Below are 18,823 nucleotides of genomic sequence, written 5' to 3' on the forward strand. Positions count from 1 at the left end.
TTCTTAAGAGGAAGCTTTACCCCGGGCCCAACACCAACGCGGCCTATTCAGATAGACGTAAAACGCAAGAACTCTTTTCTGGGATAACCCCTGGACCGATTTTAATTAAATGTATTGCATTCGAGAGAGCAAGGTAAATTCTAGTGACTGTTGGAAGCAGAATTTTGATTTAGGGCCTGAATCTTGTTAAAAACATTTTCAAAAAATGGAAGTTCGATCAAAATAAACGAGCGAAGTTCATAATTTAATTGCTCTGCATCAAGAACAGAAATCGTGGTTCTGCAAACGGCATCCATTAGATCATTCAAAGCGGACAAATTCGACATGTCAATTTATATCTTACGTGAATTTGTTACGTTGCTTACAAGGGTTCTGAAAAAGCTGTATTTCGATATGACTGAATTTTTTTAGATTTATGTGTAACCTATCAAATTTGTCCGCCGTAGATGTACTATCATATGCAATTCACAGAATTGTGATATCATGTTTCCTTGCTGAGAAACAGAGTTGTAAACTTGATAGTTTTGTTTTCTGAAAAATTTTGATTTTTGCCAATTTTTAATAAAAAATTGAAAATCTAAATCGGAAATTCGAGACGAACAGTCACTAGATTTTAAGTTTTTCTTTTTTAATGCAACAAACCTTGTCAAATTTGGTGCAGTGGTTACCGAGAAAAACAAATTTTCTTTTTACGTGTATTTAGATAGGAGCACCCGAGCTAAAGCTACCTCTTAAAGACAAATAGAAGCGTGTACATTGTCCTTCAAATAAAACATCCACACACACACACGTAGGCACACACCGCGTGCGGTACAAAACGTGCCCAAACACGTGCAGTGCAAGAGGCAATCAAGGCGGTGTGAACGAGAGATGGGAGAGATGTACACCCACTAGTTTGAATTTTGCCCCGCATGCGGCGCCCTCACACCGGCGGTTCTTATTTATGGCAAGACTGCAGTCATGTTCGCCTTTACCCACTACCACACCGCAACCTGCGTTTTACACAAGACAGCAGAGCCTTTATAGAATCGTGGCTTAGCATAATGAATCGCTTCTGCATCGCATCTGAGCCTGCCGCGGCGGCATGAGCGTGCGCAAGAAAATCCGATTTTCGCTTGGTAGTTGACGTTGAAGCAAAGTCTTGCAGTTTTTCTTGAGCCGCCTTCACCTTCTCCAAATTGTAAGGCTGCAGTAGTTGTGCTGGAATGCTGCACGAATGCCGGCCGCTGCCAGAACCGCATTCATCTGCTAAGCCTATTCTGCAGCCACGGCAGGAGGCTTTGGCGGTGCTCGGCACGAGTGGCAAACTATTGCTGGTATCTTCCAAAGCTGCTGCGCACTTTCGAAAGTTTAGCACCGCTCATTTCTTCTTCTATTCGCTGAATTTATGGTTCATAGCAAACTTAATTTGACATCGTTTCGTGCCGCGTTGCGCACAACCAAGCGGTTTGGGCAGACAAAGCTAAAATCCGCCAATGGCATGGAGTGCTTACGGTCACATGTCTTGGTCACTGAATGGAACTGCGCATCCGGACAACTCTTTCGCTGGCTTTTTCTTCACAGCCATTCTGTGCACAGAGTAGCAGTGGCGCAAAAACTAAACAAGAAGAGTCGCTCTTTCAAACAAGACCAACATGGCTGCAATCGGAAACTTGGAACAGCAACTGCGTGTCACAGAAAAAGGCCCTTTTTTGCGCGCTTATCAGTAAAAATACAGCTCGCTGACGTGATATAAAATGCCATTACAACTAGAATATTGGTCCAAGATGTGTGAGATGCTGAGATAGTGCATGAGACACTGTAGAATCCAGAAATAATATTTTCAAAAAAGTGATTTTTCTGCAATTTTTCGGTGTCCAAGACCCGTGTCCCCCCTTACGCATGATGTGCAACCTTTATTTTATGCGCGCCTGCTTGTTTGCTTGCTTTCAGTGGATGTTCTCACACATCCTGAACAAGAAGCACCTAGGATAAGTTAACAGTTGAAAACTTCCTGTGCATTTCAAACTGCCAGAGCATCTTGGTACAAGTAGAAGAGAGAACAGTAACTAGTCAAGGGTGGCAATGGCAGAGAGGAGGAGAAGGATGAACCATGAAAAGCAGAAGACAGTGCCTCATGTGGTAATTAATGTATAGTATTTAAGGCAGCGCAATAACTATCATGTTGGTGGAAGTGGGATCGGGCAACGTGGAACTGTCAGGTGAAACTGGTGAGTGCGTAAAGAGGCTTTGGTGTTGTATCATCGCAAGCGGCAAGCAATGATAGAGCAGGTGCACCTTTATTTGATGAACTTACTTGGGCCTTCTGCTAGTACCACAGGCTGTGTTGCCAGAGAAACAAGTGAGAAGGCCACGTGCATGAAGAAAGCGGACTTGAATCAAGGCAGCAGCAAGGAATACATGGAGAAGTGCCAGAGTCTTCCAGTGAGAGCTCTGCACAAGCAAACTTAATTTGCTCCCCCAAACTCGACAAAAAAGTACACGCAAAAGAAATGTAAACCAAGAACACAGGAAAGAATGTAAGAAATAGCATAGCCTGACAGGAACAAAAGTGCGGGTGGAAGACCCCATCCGATAAAACTCTGGAAAGACCGAGCCCTGGAATGTGCCTTTACAAAATATTGGAGAGGCAGCAAAGTTTTCCTATGGACAGCAGCTCTGTGAGCTCTCCCTTGTCTCAAAGTTTGTATGAAGTCAACAGGCACAGTCACTAGAAAAAGACAGGAAAAGCGCAGAAGCCCTATCCATAGCCACACGGGCGAGGTTTGTAGTGTGCCCCGCTTAATGTAGATGGCACCAGGCCACCTATCATGATTCGATGCAATAAAGTAAGTTCCCGAGCGGGGGAAGTCAGTCTCCTGCTGGATGCGATTGGTGTCTGTTAGTCTCCTAGGGCAGTGCTATCAGCATGCTAAACCTTCAGCCTACCTGCTCTGCCACCCTCAGCAAGGTTCACCAGAGACCTCAACAATCTGAAGCAGCTAAGGCAGCAAATGATTTCCCAACATAATGGCAGTCTGCCTAGCAGCATTCACATTGTGCATCATTTACCAAGCCTCTCTTTTTGTGCATTCAAAGCGGTTGTGCCATCGCAACGAAGTTACTCAGTTCATCTGCCAGTGCACGTTTGTGGAGACAAATGCCTTCACGTCTCTGCAGTGGCACAAGTGAGAGGGCCCTGACCATCCATTCAGCCACTGAGAGAGTGCTACAAGACATCTGTGTATGCGAAGACCTATTTATTTTGCTGTCATACCAGAAAGACGTGGCATGCCCAGCCATGGCAACAGGCACCTCTGCCAATGAGGAAAGCCAGACTGAAGTCAACTGAGGAAACTGAAGATGCTATCCAGGGCAAAACGACCACACAGGAGTTGTCCCTGAAAGGCTCTGCTTGAGTATGTAAAAGCATGAGCAGTACCACTGTCCTCTACTTGGAGCCCAGCCTTTGAAGAGAACCACCAACTGGAGCCTGGGGAATTAGTTCCACTGGCACCGCCACTCACAGAGGAAGGCACATTTAACTGCTGCTGGGTTATGAATTTGCATGTCTGTGAGGGGTACCATGAGTGTGCCGATTACCGAGTACAATGTGACCACCATCACATGGGCTACATCAAGGATTGATACCGTGAATGAGAACACCAATTTGGTGACATCTGTGCCAAATGCAGACCCATCAAACCACAGCTCCTGCTGCATCACTTGCACACAGAGTGCAAAATGTTTACTTAGAGGCCACTACAGGGGACACACCACACCAGTTCTCACCAGACCCATCAATGTGCCATGTGCTTGGCCAAGACAAATCTGGCTCGATGTCAGTGGACGTACCTTGGGCAATGACAACATGAACAAGATGTACGAACTGAAGCTTGCAAGCAGCATGTTGCACAAGTTTCAGCAGAACCAAACAATGAGAGAGCCATCAAAAACTGTTTGATGCAGAAGATGCTGGCCTAGGGACAGGTGGCCAAGAAGCACACGGTCGTGCTGACTAGGAGAGTCAATCTGCTGGTGGTGGTAAGGGTGGGGGTGCGAGGAAGTCGGAAATGTAACTAGTTGAAGGAGATTTGTGTGCAAATAGAGAGATTATGAGAAGGATGAAGTGAGAGAAGATGGAAAATGGCAACTCAAGCTCTAATTAATGTATAATATTATAGGCAGCATGACATCCCTGTAACATGTTTTTGGGCACAGATGACTGGAATAAAAGCCAGTTTCATTTGCAGAGTGGCAGTGAATGTGAGCCCACCAAGCCTTGTTATTCATTTCGGACCTTAATTCTAATGCACTGCACAGTACAGTACAACTTCATTAATATGATCCTGTAACACTGATTTCCCAGTGTCAATGTTCGTGATCGAGAACACAAAAAATGACCCAATACAGCAATGCTTTTTTTTTTATCGGTTCATATGTTCCCAGAAAAACAATTTTTTGATACCAACGTTCAGTACACCCCCAAACTGCAATTGCATAATACCATTTCCTCCTGCTAGATCCCATGTAAACAAGAAAAGGTGCGAGGCACGTGTAGTTGAGAGATAGAGAGAGAGACTGGCTGACAGAGAAGAAGAAAGCTTGCCTACTGCACTGTAACTGTCTAGCACACAACCGACACCTGAACGTCGGTCAGCAACATGGAGAACCTTGTGCACGACTCGAGGATTCAGATGTACTGCAGTGAGATGTGTCTGGATGAGCATGCATGTGTCCTCTACAGAAAGTGAGCGATTAGTAGGTGGTAGCCGCAAGCCACAGCAGCTTCCCCGCAATACTCTCGAGCTCGTCTCCCACGAATACACCGGTGCGAACCAAGTTACTTATTCCAGTACCATCAAATCTTCTCCCGGGACGTTGCATGTCGCACTTACAGGTATCACCACCAACCCAACCATATAGTGACAAACATCTTCACCTATCTGTTTCACAGCGTGGGGGTGTAGTATCATTGGAAGTGTACTGCATGCATTTAATAGGCGACAACCCAAACACGCCGCCATTCCCTGCTGCAGGCAGCGCTGAATGAGAGTCGTGTTTCGTGCCGGTGGCATCGTAGGCATCGTATTCCAGCGTAGCAGCTCGATTTCATTTCGGTTTCCACTCATCATCTGAAAACACTACAGAACAGGAAAAAGACAATGTGCGCCTCAAGTGGCTCAGGTCCCACGTCAAAACTTCCTGCCAAAATACCTCGCTTGAAGAATCTTCTGACCCAGGTCGAATTTGAGAAGCACAAACGTAAGCTTGCTGAAGCCGTAAATAAGACAATGTGCATCTCAGACAGCTCGGGCCCCACCAGCTTGATACACGTCGACGTCTCATACTGAAACAATTCATGCAATGCTTCACATTGTGTAGATGTCAGCTACAGTTGAGTCTGCCAAATTTTTTTGCGACTTCAGATCATACGTTTTTCCAGTTTGTAAATTTTTTCCACAATTTCTTTTTTTTCCAGAACGTATGGATGAGGTTCCGCCGTATTTCATAAGTTGGAGCCTGACAAATTCCCTCAGCAACTGGATCTAGTCTGGCAGAAACAACCAAACAAATATGCCTGGTTGAAAGAGAGTGCATGCACATATAGCCAGCAACATATCTATAAATGGTTAGCAGCAGAGTGACCAGTTTAGCTTATTACAATAAAACCTCGTTAAACCATACCCACTTAAACAGTAGTTTTGTTTAAAAAGTAGTAAAGTCAAATCCACGACTCAGCAGCCATTGAACATGATGCTTTTTGTATCCACATAAACCGTACCAGCTTATTGCATACGTATCGGTTAACGAGGTTTCACTGTAAAGCGGATAGGGCCTTACTGCCTTTGAAATACACATGTAAAATTATTTAATTGCTTGAAGCATTTTGGGGGGCTTGCTGGGATTGAGTTCTACAAAAAAAAAAAGAAACTTAAAAAGCATCCCAAAAGCTATCACCATAATTAATCTAAGCAGTGTATGGTTAATTAATCATTACACCATTTTTTTACTGCTTTCCTTCATGTTTGCAACATAGTCACCCAGATCACTAAATGTGTACGGAAATAGAATTTGTAAAATGCATCTTTAAATGAAATTGGCTAAAATTCTAAACACACTTGCATAGGATACACCAGTTGAATTGGTCTATTTTTCAACTAGCTGTTCTGCTTATTTGGGCTTCGTTCTGAATGTTGGCCTGAATTCATCTGGTCAACATAGTGCGCAGCATCTGAAATGCAGGGATGCACTTTGACAGTGTTCTGCTGTCTTGCAGACCTCTGCAAATGACGACCTTGCTTGCACAAGGCAGTTACAATGCAATCGCCTCTCATTTACAGACCTTTGTTTTGTGTGATATATTTCTGCTTATTTTGTTTCCCTTGCATTTTTTTTTCTTTTTACTCTGGATGTCTTGGTTTGGTGCTATTGGCAGCCTTTCTTTTTACGCTGTATTTTATTATCTGCGCTAATTCACACCAAATGTGCTGATATTCCCTTTTATTGAAACAGTTGTGTTTTACTGATACTATTTAAGATTTGCCTTTAACTCAGCACCTCTATGCACACCTCTGAGGTATTTTGAAACAAACAAGCAAGCAAACAAACAAAAATACACAATGGCAATTTGTCAGTTTGGTATATCTTTCTGCCTGAAAATCTTGCATGCAATCATCTTCAGTCATGACACAGGTGTTTGCTGAGCTAAGGTACTTTTCTAGTAGTCTAGCTTTATGGCTCCAATGCTATTAAATGTAACAATCTGTCTGACAGTTGCATGCTCATAGGCATACTGAGAGGCAGGATTAGCACAACATAACAGGCACATTATATATTATTCTGTACAATTTGTACCTGCAGAAACAGAATTCAAAGCACACAAAATGAAAACATTTACACTAATGTTTAAGGAAAGCATGAGTAACATTTCCGATGAAACTTCTAAAGGCAAGCTCTATTCACCTGACAACACACGTCATCCACAGTGGCCGTTACACCCTTTTCCAAGTGATGTTCAGGATCCAATATCTCGGCTTTGACAATAGAAAAACTTTCGTATGCAGGAACTCGTATGCTCAATCCGCCTGTTGGTCGCAGAGACAATAACTTTTCTAAGAATGCCACTGCTTCTTCCAATTCCTCTTCACACTGCAAGCATGTAAACAGCAAGCAAAATCAATACTGTGATTCCTGACAAGCTAAAGATATAAACAATCTTAGATATCTTCCAAAAATTACGTTACCATAATGAGATGACAAAATCAGGGCACAAGGAGGACATGGCCCATGTATGATTTAAATGAGTAAGGACATAAAAGTTTCAACTTTCAATTCATTGCTTGTTCTTTTTCTTTGTGTGGGAAAAATGTTGATGTTTCATGTCCAAATGCTGCACTAGGGACCATTACTGATGCCACAGCAGAGTGGTGATCATGGTGATTTTTCAACACCTCGGCTTCTTCAACTTAAACCTAATGACATAAGCATTTTGGCATACCACCCTCATCAGAATGTGGCCACCATGGCTGGCATCTGAGCTCATGTCTTCTTGCTCAGCAGCAGACCGCCGTAGTCACTGCGCTAAGAATTACAGAAAAGTCATTGCTGTTATGTCATTGCTATCATTTTTAACTGAGTTTAAATTTTTCTTCTTAACAAGCTTCTTAAGCTCAAGAGGTTTTATTCTGGAAAAACCTAATTACAAATGTGTTGTCACAAATGATAATGCTCTGTTTAAACTAACAACATCTGTGCAAAACTGTTGCTAGTATGTTTTGTGTGGTAACCGATGGTTAACAAGACACATTGAGATCTCATGACACCTAATTTTGCTCTGCAAGTAGTGGCTTGTTTCCACTTCGCCCATGTGTGCATCATGGCAGCTATCTTCCATGCTTTGTAAAATCCATGGGCCAGCATTGAAATTCCACAGTGCTTGTCACATTAGCTTAGAACGTTAGACATATTCAGAAAACAAAATCGTGCTGAAGATAAATATTGTCATGATTAGTACACACTTGTAGGTCATGTGTTGCAATTCAAAGAAACTTATTGCATGTGCTCAGGAAGAAAACATTTGTAATAAAGTTTTGATGCCCCAGACCCCCTAAGAACTGCTGAGGTCAACCTCTTGTGGGAACTTCAGGCTAAAATTTACAAAGTTACAAATTTGACTGTTGCATAATGCCTACACAATTTTGCACTGTATGAAAGCTGGTAAGCGACACAATTCTTTCAATTGCTTGTGTGTCATTTACCAGTTTCTGAATTATAAATTTCTGAATAAAAGGGCACCCACCTTTTTTGTAATTGCATCAGCCATTTCTGAAGTCACCACAGTTGGGTCCACTTGCCCAGGGCTGAATAAAAGAAAAATAACTTCTTGCAGTGAGCACCTGTCTCCTAGTTTGCAGGATTTTGTCAAGAATGCAACAGTCACCTCATCCATGACAGGTGCCATGGAGTTCAGTGTACCGAGATTACAAGATGTCTTTGTGGCAGAATTCAAGTGCCATTGGAATAGTGTAGCATATGGACTTTCTATTGCCTTGGTTGTGGGCTTGATTCACAATGTTAACTGCTGGCTTCTCTTATTTCAGTTTGTATTTGCTGCCTGTAGTACAACATTTCTTCACAGTAGCTCAACATACAATATTCAGAACAGATTCAATTTATTATGATTTTAATGCATTAAACAAAGGATATCTTTTTAACAGATGTGTCTCAATAAACCTTGGCACTGTTAGGACAGTGGATAACATTTTATGTTAAGACTAACCAACAGGGAAACTATTTTTTATATTTTTCATTGCTTTCTGTGCAAAGCTACGAAAAAAGCTCAATTGTAACATTTAGATGTTAAACTTCTTATTGCCATAAATATATAATATAAATTATGGGATTTTTACGTGCCAAAACCACTTTCTGATTATGAGGCACGCCGTAGTGGAAATTTCGACCACTAGGGGTTCTTTAACATGCACCTAAATCTAAGTACACGGGTGTTTTCGCATTTCGCCCCCATCGAAATGCGGCTGCCATGGCCGGGATTTGATCCCGCGACCTCGTGCTTAGCAGCACAACACCAGAGCCACTAAGCAACCACGGCGGGTCATAAATATATAATGACAAATTAGATACAAGAAGGTAAATCCCAGAAGCTCCAAGTATGCTCAGATATAATCTTGAAATCAAGAAAATTTCATGTAGTTAATACCAATCTTTCTGTACTGCCATGTGTGTGTCTTCTGCAGTTACCATTACCACATTTTCCTCTATTTGAAGTTCTACAACAAAAGCCACATGGTAGCTGGTGCTCTTAGGCCCTTTGATGCTCAACCAAGTGGACAAGACAGCTGCACTCTGTCACTGAAGTTGAAAAGCACCAAGGGAGCTACAGGAACACCACGACGCTGCCCAGGTAGAATGCAGTACCCTGTATTCTTTTGAACATGAACATTACAGAAGTTTTAGCTTTAACGAGAAATGAAGATAGTGGCAAATAAAAGCAAAACATTCCCACATTTCCTGGGACTAAGTGGAGTATGTTACTATTCCATTGCAGGAAACTAAGCATAGCAGAACCCTACTACTACCATAAGTACGTAGAGAGTTGCACATAATGGACACAGACAGAAGAACAAACGATGGGACACACAAGGCGCAAACTTACAATTTATTCCATCGTTCTTTGTTGTGTCTGTGTCCTTTATGCACAACTTTGTACATGCTTATAGTACACCAACAGGTCCAAATAGATACCTTAGTCAAGTACTACCATCACAGAGGTGACAACTTCGTGGCTTTTTATTCGTGTCCCTGACAATGTGCCACAAGAACAAAGTCATAGTGTGGTATGACATAAGGGCACAGTCAAACGATTATGGTTTATACAAACATGTGCACCCTATCAGATGTCCAACCAGACCAATATGTTCTCATTTTATATATTCGACACAGCAGCATACCGTATGCATTTTTCCCAATCTTAACTCTTCAGTGTTTATTTATTTATTTCTTTTTTTTTCCGCAGACAACACTTAGTACAGCTTGTACTGCAGAATCAGGTGAAAAACCAATACTGTAACAGCAACTGTACATGCTTGTTTGACAGCAAAATATGGCAGCTTAGTTTAGTGCATGACATGGAGTAAAGTTTTAAGTGTGTGGCAGTAGTACAGGAGACTTCTTTCATTTACTTGCTTCCCAGCCCTGATCCCCTGTACTGTTCTCATTAACGTTCTAATGATATCAATATCAAATACAAAGTTAGTATCCCTCAGTAAGCATTTTACAAGGATGATAACATTTTGTTGCACAACAACAGTTGGTCAGAATCAGACTGCTCACACATACATGGAATGCAGAAGCTGCTGTAGCAAATTTTAACTTCATGGATGCTTATTTTGCTGTGAATTGAGTTAACACAAGTTTGGTGCACAGCATCATGCGGTGAATTGGCTCTGGAGGAATATTCACTGTACACCCACACAATCTAGTTCCTGCAGGTGCCTTAATGAGGGAAGGTGAGGAAAAGTACTGATCCGAATGACTTAGCAGTGGTAATTAGTTGTGGAGAAAAAGAAAAAAAAACATTGCATGCCAATGCACACTGCATTACCAGGCCAACCAATATCAGTCTGCACATACAAAATTCTCTGAATATGTCTAGTGAGTGATCCCACAGAACATATGCCCTAATAGTGCAGTAAACTCTTCTACTGGAAGTAGAGTAGAACCACTCTAATGGAGCACCTCATGAGACTGCATGAACAAAAACAAAAGATAAAAAAACCTTGCATGACAATATGGTGTTCCATTGGTTGACTGGGCTAATTAGGTAATTACAAGGAGGAAGTTATGTCAGTAAGAAATGTATCAGCAGAATAAATAAACCCCAACTATGCTTTCTGTACACAGATTTCACCTTCCAACAAGGCGCAATTCTAGAGCATGCACATTTGGGATGGCACAAATATTTTATGAGAACATGAAAGATTCGGACTCTGATGTTGCACTTTACACTAGGATATTTAAAGTAGTTCCAAACTTCCTCTGCAGTTCTATTCATACTGGAGAAGAATCAGCTGAGAAGAAAAGCAAGCAACACAATTAGTGTGCAAGCTCATGCATCAACTTCATTTACATAGCAAGTGAATGGACAAACATTAGCAAACCTATGACATGAATATGATTAGACTAACTATGCACCACATTTTTAAAACACAGCAAAAAGAAAGCAGTGAAATAATGCTCAGCCTAAAATGCTGCCTGCAATGGTTGTTACACACAGCACATGGAGTGCAAAAACTATTTAAAAAGTCAAGTTCGAACAGACCATAAGAAGGTGCAAGAGCAATGAACAAACTCAGTAGACCTATATAGCCAATGCAGCAAGCTGTCACAAGGTTGAACAATGAAAAATAATTAGGTAGACAAAATCAGTAATCTGTAAACAAATAAGCATATGACCAGAGCTGACATTTTGTTCATAGTCCCAGTTATAACAAGTAATCAAAATGGTACCAACAAAACTGTACAACAAGCTGACTTAACCAGCAGTACACAGCTCACCATATAATTTTTTTATTATTTTCAATGGGCTGATTTTCTAAGCCACTGATATTCCATCTTTGCACACTTTTAACTTAATATTCAGTCATTCTTCCTGGAGAATCCTCTTTTTTTATGCCGGAAATACTGAGTAACAAAAGAGGAAGCTTCAACTAAGCAAGACCTGGCTTAGTGGCTTAGTTGCAAAGCAAAGCAACTAAGCCACAAGCATCTCGCCACGTACTTCTTGCTGGCTTGCACGAGAAAACCGCATGTCCGTCAGCCTTGCTTGCTTTACGTGAAGCTTGCCAACATCTTTCTCCAAGGCCTCCAGGTGCTCCACGTAGTGAAGCGGAAAGTCACTTGTGAAAACAAGTCCATGAGGGATTGAATCATATACAGGACCTCCTGTGGGGACAATGTTGAGGCAGCCTGCCCTACCGCATCAGCGCTGCCGTCGTGGCCATCACTGTTGCTACCCAATGCAAGCACGTTCACGACGATCGCCTTATTGGTTAGAAGCACTTCATTTGCAAATCTATAGCAGCGCGCTTTCTTTTCACCGGCAACGTCATGCATTGTCGATGATCAGTGGGCGGATCAGCCATCCGTTTCGGCAGCGAGTCAAACGAGGCTGAGAAACAATGTGGCCAGGGACGAGTTCAACGCAATGAACAAAGACAAGCACGAGCAACTTATTTTGTTAGCAGAATTGCGCAGAATGAGGCCCATATAATAAAGAACCAACTGTGAGGGCCCAGCGAACAATCTGGGAGCAGTGCAGTTGGCACAGTCCATTTGTGTTTTGGAGGGTGGCGCGGCGCAGAGCTATGGCCACAGCCCATTCATGCTCAGAGGGGTGGAAGGGCGACGGGAGAGATGCGCGCGAGGCTAGCGAGCACCTCTCATGGTGAGAAGCGCACATTGGCAATTGGGGTGGCAGGCAATCGTGCAGTGGCTCGCATTTCACTTTCCCTTTTTTCTTTTCACGGATTTCACATTCCATTAAATTTTGGCATGGACATCCAGCAGCTAGACTTCATCGTTATAACCGATAATGCGGCATGGGGTCATTGTAGTAAGTGGGTTATTTCGCATAGAAAACATACAAAACTTGACGGTGCAGCAGCTTTTCATTGTTATAACAGATATATTGTTAAAACCAGTATCATTATAAGCAAGTTCAACTGTAGTATGTGGAACCAGAAATACTAACTATACGAATTTAAATTACTGCAACTCTGATGCCTTTTTTTTCCAACGATCATAGCACTGCACCACAGAAGCTTGAGAGCCAAAAATGCTTTGCCACACTTATATGTGTCACCGTGAAATAGTGAAAATGGTATGTGTCACTACGTCACACAACACAACTCACAAATAAAGCCCTCACCTTGTTTAGCTTTGCAAACACAGCTACTCTGTGGCCAGCATGGCATGAGCAGATAATCCCTTTTGTGACAAAAGTAAGCCAACAATGTGTAGAATGGCCGAGCTCGCAAGTCGTTGCTCCATGAAATACAAGCACTGCACACAGTGATAGTAGAAAGACTACTAGAGGAGCACTCACAGCTGAACAGGAATCCCTTTGGCACTCCTAGTAGGCACAGAGGAGCGCACAACTGTGCGTACAACCCAGCGGGACTTGATCATGAAGGCAAAGGCTGCATCAGCATTGGTCAGCCTCTCCTCCTCATTCAGCTCAGAGCAACAAACTGCTTTCTGGAGCTCTGCTATCAACGTCTGTTGCATTGTCAGTGGTAACCTGCAAAAAGTAAACATATTCAACAAGTTGGTCATAGTAAATAACCAGGGAATGACAAGGGGGTAGGATGTGACACATGTATAATGCAGGTTTCATAGGCGAAACTATGTAGCATCTTTTAGAAAAAAGAAGCTTGCCTAGTCTTTATTAACCATCAAATGTCCTGAAAGCATATTCATGCCTGCACACAATTCGTGCCTGAGCTATCTGATTTGTTTAAAGCAATTTAGCTGATAATAGGTAGCAGCAGGCCGACGTCACATTATAAAATGTCTATATTGAGGGCTCATGGCCAGCACAAAAACAAGTTTTGTAAACATGTGAAGCATGACAACCAGGCTTACTTCTGCTCCCAAAGGTCCATGTTCCAACAGAGGAAAGCTATTGCTTTCAGGGCCAGCAACTTAAGAGGCAGTGACTTCCGGTTTCCTGGCTCTTCCTCAGGTGAGCCTGTTATTGTGTGCACATGAAAAAAAAAAATACTTTTAAAGAGCAACAATTAATTTAGCATTCATTTTGCAGTGCTAGGATTTGCTTTTGCATTGTTGCCAAGTGAATTCAATCTACGCCAATAATCATGCTTTCGATGGTGTGCACCAAACTTGGAGCAGTATTATTTTCCTAGCACAATGAAATTTCTGGATAAAGCATCTGTCATTTAAATTCTAACAAATCATAATGCATACACTGCATATATGTAATTAAACTTTGAATAGACAGTACATAGGCATGAAAAATATGTTCCAGCAAGGTAATTTAGTATTGCAAGGCACACATTAGCTACATTAACACACCACACCAGAATGTTTTAGTTCAGCAGTGCCAATGTTGATCAATTTCAAGCATAAGCATGCGCAAGATAGTTTGCCCCCCCCCCCCCCTAACGAAAAACCCTGCACACACCTATGATTCCAAGCCTCCATCTACCTGCAATTCCTTCGTGTTGTTCATAATGATTTACAGAAACAATTTTTTTTTTTACTAGCCTGAAGACAAATGCAAGCAATTTTTTTTTCCTAAAGCAAGTTGCATGACTGCTTTGGAACTGATGAAGTTTCAAGAATTAGAACCACTTAGTTTCTAAGAAACACACAACCAACTCTCTGTAAACAAGTGTTTTGCTTTGACCAGAAAATACTTAAAAGACTGAACCAGTAAACTTAACAATGCATTCCTAAATAAACTAAACGTTTCATCTCTTCGACTACACATCGGGACACATTGCACATATACGTCCTGTTGAGAGGCAATTAAACTTTTGCAAACAAGCAATACAGATCATCAAGGCTTTACTGTGAATAGACAAAATTATAATAAAGGAAGTGATGCATACAATTTCCTGGTTCATTTGGCGTGCCATCAAGGTTGACCATGCCTTGGAGGCCATTAGCCTGTTGCACAGTCCCTCCATTCGGTCCTTGAGACGGTGGCTCAGTTGCATTTGCCAAAAACTGAATAACAAGTTCGTATGGAGGAGGATCTGCAGAAAGGTGACCAATGAATAACCATCACAAGAATCGGCAAAAGATATTGTCAGTTGAAAGATTTTGGTAAGTCTGCTTTTACAGAATAATCATCGCACTGTCTATACTAAAATTTAAGATATATAAGAACCTGAGCAACAATGATGTTACCACATAACTTTCATGCTGCCCAAACTTTTCTTAATAAATTACACTTGCTGGCCATACGAGCAACAACTGCTGAATCCTACAAAGTATTACGGTGCACTCCATGCTTCTAGTGTGGCATTCTAACACTACAATCGCTTGACATGTCCAACCTTGGTTAAGCAGAGCTGCTCACGCTAGTCCCCTTGTCAATACAATATCTTCTCTGATCATTTTACCTACAGGAATCTGGCCCACTGAAATTCTATGCCATTTGCAACAATTGTTGAATGCTGCTGTTCTCAACCATGCTTTGAACCTTAGTCAGGTTTGAAGCTACTTGTGTGGCAGTGGTATAAGCTATCTCTTACACTACTGTTACACAAACCGTTTCGATCAGCCCTAAAATCAACCTGCATGGACGCATTCAAACCACAAAACGTGACTGAATACAGAGAAGGAATTAAGCATGCTTGAAAAGTAATGTGCAGCGGCACTCTAAGTGCATGGAAAGCGATCTGCATTGACTCAAGGGTCATTCCATGCCAAATCAACCAGCATTTTTTCAAACATCACAAAAATAGATGAAGAAATTTCCACGTGGTTGCTGCAGTTCAAAACTTGTCCTCCCCGTTTATCTTTTTGCCAAAAATTTTGTAGCATTTTGGCGACAATTTATTTTTCCTGCCCAGCTCAGCTAGAAGGCATTAATCAGAATTTTTCTTTTTCAAAGGCACATTGTATGATCCAGTCATTCAAATGGTTGCATGGCGAGACAGTGAAGTGATGCGACTGCCAAAGTAGTCAATTTTTCAAACATTATAACACTTAGCATGCTTTTCGCATTGACAAAAGCAAGTAAAATTGCATAGTTTGAATTATTTTCGTGGAACACAGGAAACTCCAGCAAGTAGAAATTGAATACAGAATAGTAGCCCGGCCGAAATAGCAAGCCCAAAAAATGTTTTATCCTTTGAAGGTTCAACTGATTATCAGAAAAAAAAAACTGTTAAGCTCATTTTTATTTGCAAAAAGGTCCATGTTCAAGGTAAAAAACAAAGTAGCCTTGATATTTGGATCAAAAATATATGCAATACATCACTTGATGATTAGATAGCTTGATATGTCTGCTATGCATGTGAGAAGTTATAAAAATGGGTTCTTTTTTAATTGCGAGAAATTATTATTTTTCAACTTCTGTGTCAGCACTGGCTTTTCTTCGACAGGTGCCCAAACTTGCCGGCCAGGGACGCAGACAACAAAGCTGGCTTTGTCTGCAACACAGATGACAGAGAAACAGTGTAATGGTCTGCGTTTTATTGTCAAGAGTCAAGAGACCTGGTACCCCTGACACATGGCTGCTTCCAAGAGTGCTTGAGTCAATGTAGATCGAACCGCACGCGCATTTCGCGCTGTTACACGCCTATTTCAAGCACGCTTCACTTTAATTCTGCTATACTCAATCACGCTTCGCGAATCGACCGCGCGCGAGAATTTCATTATAGCTCGACTTATACAGGGTTCGAAAATTTCCGGCTGACAGAGGAGCGACTCACAATTATAACAATAGGTCCAGTGAACGAAAGCATCCGGACCGGCCCGGGATTGCTAGCCCACTCAAGAGTTAACTGCAAACAATTATAGTTACTAGGAAACAGCGCACTGCAGTTCACCGTTTCAGAACAGAATGGCTCATTATCACGAGTCTAAATATTAGTGTTGAGGTCATTTTGATAAAGAGCTCTCCAGAAAACTAATTTCGCATGAGCCGTCAGTTTCCCTATCCAAAGTTACAACTTGCAAATGAGCCAAAGCGGTCCGACAGAAAGTAATTTCGGAGTGGACATGCTGCATCGCGCCTTTTGTTATACGCGGACGCCCGTTCTTACTTTAACAATAAGTACAGAAACATAGGACATGCGTACCTGGCTTTTCCCTCGAGAGGTGCTTTTCAAGTAGGGAATCGTCAAGCAGAAAATCTAGCCACGTAACTACATGAGAGTTGTTCGGCCTTGAAAACGGCAAAGGATCTTCGCTAACTTCCATTGTACCGCTGAATTCTCGATAGAAACAGCAATAAACAACACGTGCTACTGCTCTACTGATGACATATTCGAAAGTCCACGCCGGCGTAGCTACTTAACTGGCGATTCCAGCGCCATTAAGCGCACTATTGTTGCTTGGCGATAACGATAGGGCTATAAGCATGGCCTCCAATATGGCACGCACAATCACGGAGGCTCGGAAGCACGGTGCTTAGCAGACGAAACGGCATCTTAAAATCGGGCGCTTACGCCGCAGTAGCTCCTTCCTGCTGCTGCCGACAGGCAACGACATAAGTACGGTGTATGGAATGGGGCAGTGTTTCGTCTGTGCGGAAAAACAATGGGAGAACTGGGGACGCTTCTGCGATGACGACACTAATAGGACGCTGCGATCGACCGGCGTGCCTAGCGCGCGAAATTTAAACATGTTGTGCAAATACATTTTTATCGGCCAAATACATCATCAGCGACTCTAAAACCGCAATTCGAAATTTTTGCAAAGGAAGGGCCCACTCAGCAGCCATCAAAATATTACAAAAAATCTCCAATATCCGCCAGATCACTTTGATTTGGGTCCCCGCCCATTCGGGACATCCTGGAAATGAGGCGGCGCACCAATTTGCCCGAGGATTCGTAGTTAACCGGGAGGTGCGTTACCCCGAGCTCAGGTCGCCCAAGGAGCGAATGACGACCTACAAAGAAATTACTACCCACTTCAAGAAAGAAAGATAAATCTTCCCAGAACCACATAGATCTCTAAGTAAAACACAACAAGTCAGTTGGCGGCAGCTCCAAACAAACACTTTCTTTAATCCGTCATATGGTTCCCAGAGCAGTTCTGCCCCGTCTGTTCTCTCTATGGGCACCATAAGGCAGACACACCACACATATCCTATACTCATGTAATCAAGACAAGCCGTCGATCAGGCTGCAGCTCTGTACCCAATCGCAGTGGGAGGTCGCGCTGCTCAGCTCGGACCCGGAGGTTGAACTCCGACTCACGGAGCGGGCCGAAGAGGTCCCCGAACGACATCGTCGGTCGGCCACCTGGCGTCCGGCCTAGAAAAGGAGCCCACCGCGGGGGGAGGGGGGGGGCGTCACCCCAATCCCCGCCAAAGACCTCTTCTTTAATAAAGTTTATCTCCTCCTCGTCATCGGGCAAGGAGGAAAGGGCGCGACGCGAGAGCGTTTCTTCCTCTCTGGCTTGTGCGATCCGGCGCGGCGCTGCGCGCGGTTGAGGTGTCCTCTGCTGAGAGACAGTTACTGCGCTGCACTTTACCCCAATTTTTCCTTCCCAACAAATGCCACGAATCTCCTTCCTTGAAAGTATTGCTGTCGCGTGCTGCGGAATGATTTCGAGATGTTTTAGATCGTACTTTGTGAAATTTACGTAATGTCCGTTCATGTAACCTCATCGGGGATGCCTTTCGGTGCATCGGTAACTACAGTACGCGGAAACATAGAGTTTCTATGCGCGGAAATATCTCTTAGGGGCGCAAACATGTGACGCGCATTTCAGCCACGGTGTGTGTGTTTGTGTGTTGCTAACTATTTTGCGAATATCGGTCTTAATTCAACGAGGAGAACCGGTGTATCTGTATTGCCAGCACGAAATGGTAAATCCGCTCACTATCTGATCGCTTGGAGTAGGGACTAAAACATATACCTAAGAGCGCATGCTCGTGTATGGCCAACCTAAGGCAACGACGAAACATCTAAGCGGCAGGCGCTGTCAAATAACTGTGATACACAGGCATCGTTCTCACGCATTTAAAGTATAGTAGGCTTGAAATCACTATATGTCTACGCTAGACGTCCTGCATAAGGCCGATGGCGCTGCTCAACACAGCGATATACTGCGGTTGGTG

The 18,823-nt window shown here is 42.8% G+C and overlaps 1 protein-coding gene across 1 annotated transcript in view; it reads right to left on the reverse strand.

Annotated features, from left to right (window-relative positions):
• Window positions 1-17,223, reverse strand: part of IntS8 (integrator complex subunit 8) — a 121,914-nt gene extending 104,691 nt beyond the window's left edge. Inside the window, exons 1-6 of the mRNA XM_075670665.1 lie at window positions 16,836-17,223; window positions 14,634-14,780; window positions 13,645-13,750; window positions 13,106-13,300; window positions 8,282-8,342; window positions 6,946-7,131 (exon numbers count right to left, since the gene is read on the reverse strand). Coding sequence (XP_075526780.1) covers window positions 6,946-7,131; window positions 8,282-8,342; window positions 13,106-13,300; window positions 13,645-13,750; window positions 14,634-14,780; window positions 16,836-16,956 — 816 coding nt within the window. The 5' untranslated portion in view covers window positions 16,957-17,223. The remainder of the gene's footprint in view (window positions 1-6,945; window positions 7,132-8,281; window positions 8,343-13,105; window positions 13,301-13,644; window positions 13,751-14,633; window positions 14,781-16,835) is intronic.
• Between the last annotated feature and the right edge of the window lie 1,600 nt (window positions 17,224-18,823).

Source organism: Dermacentor variabilis, chromosome 1, assembly GCF_050947875.1.
Source record: "Dermacentor variabilis isolate Ectoservices chromosome 1, ASM5094787v1, whole genome shotgun sequence".
Classification (NCBI taxonomy): domain Eukaryota; kingdom Metazoa; phylum Arthropoda; class Arachnida; order Ixodida; family Ixodidae; genus Dermacentor; species Dermacentor variabilis.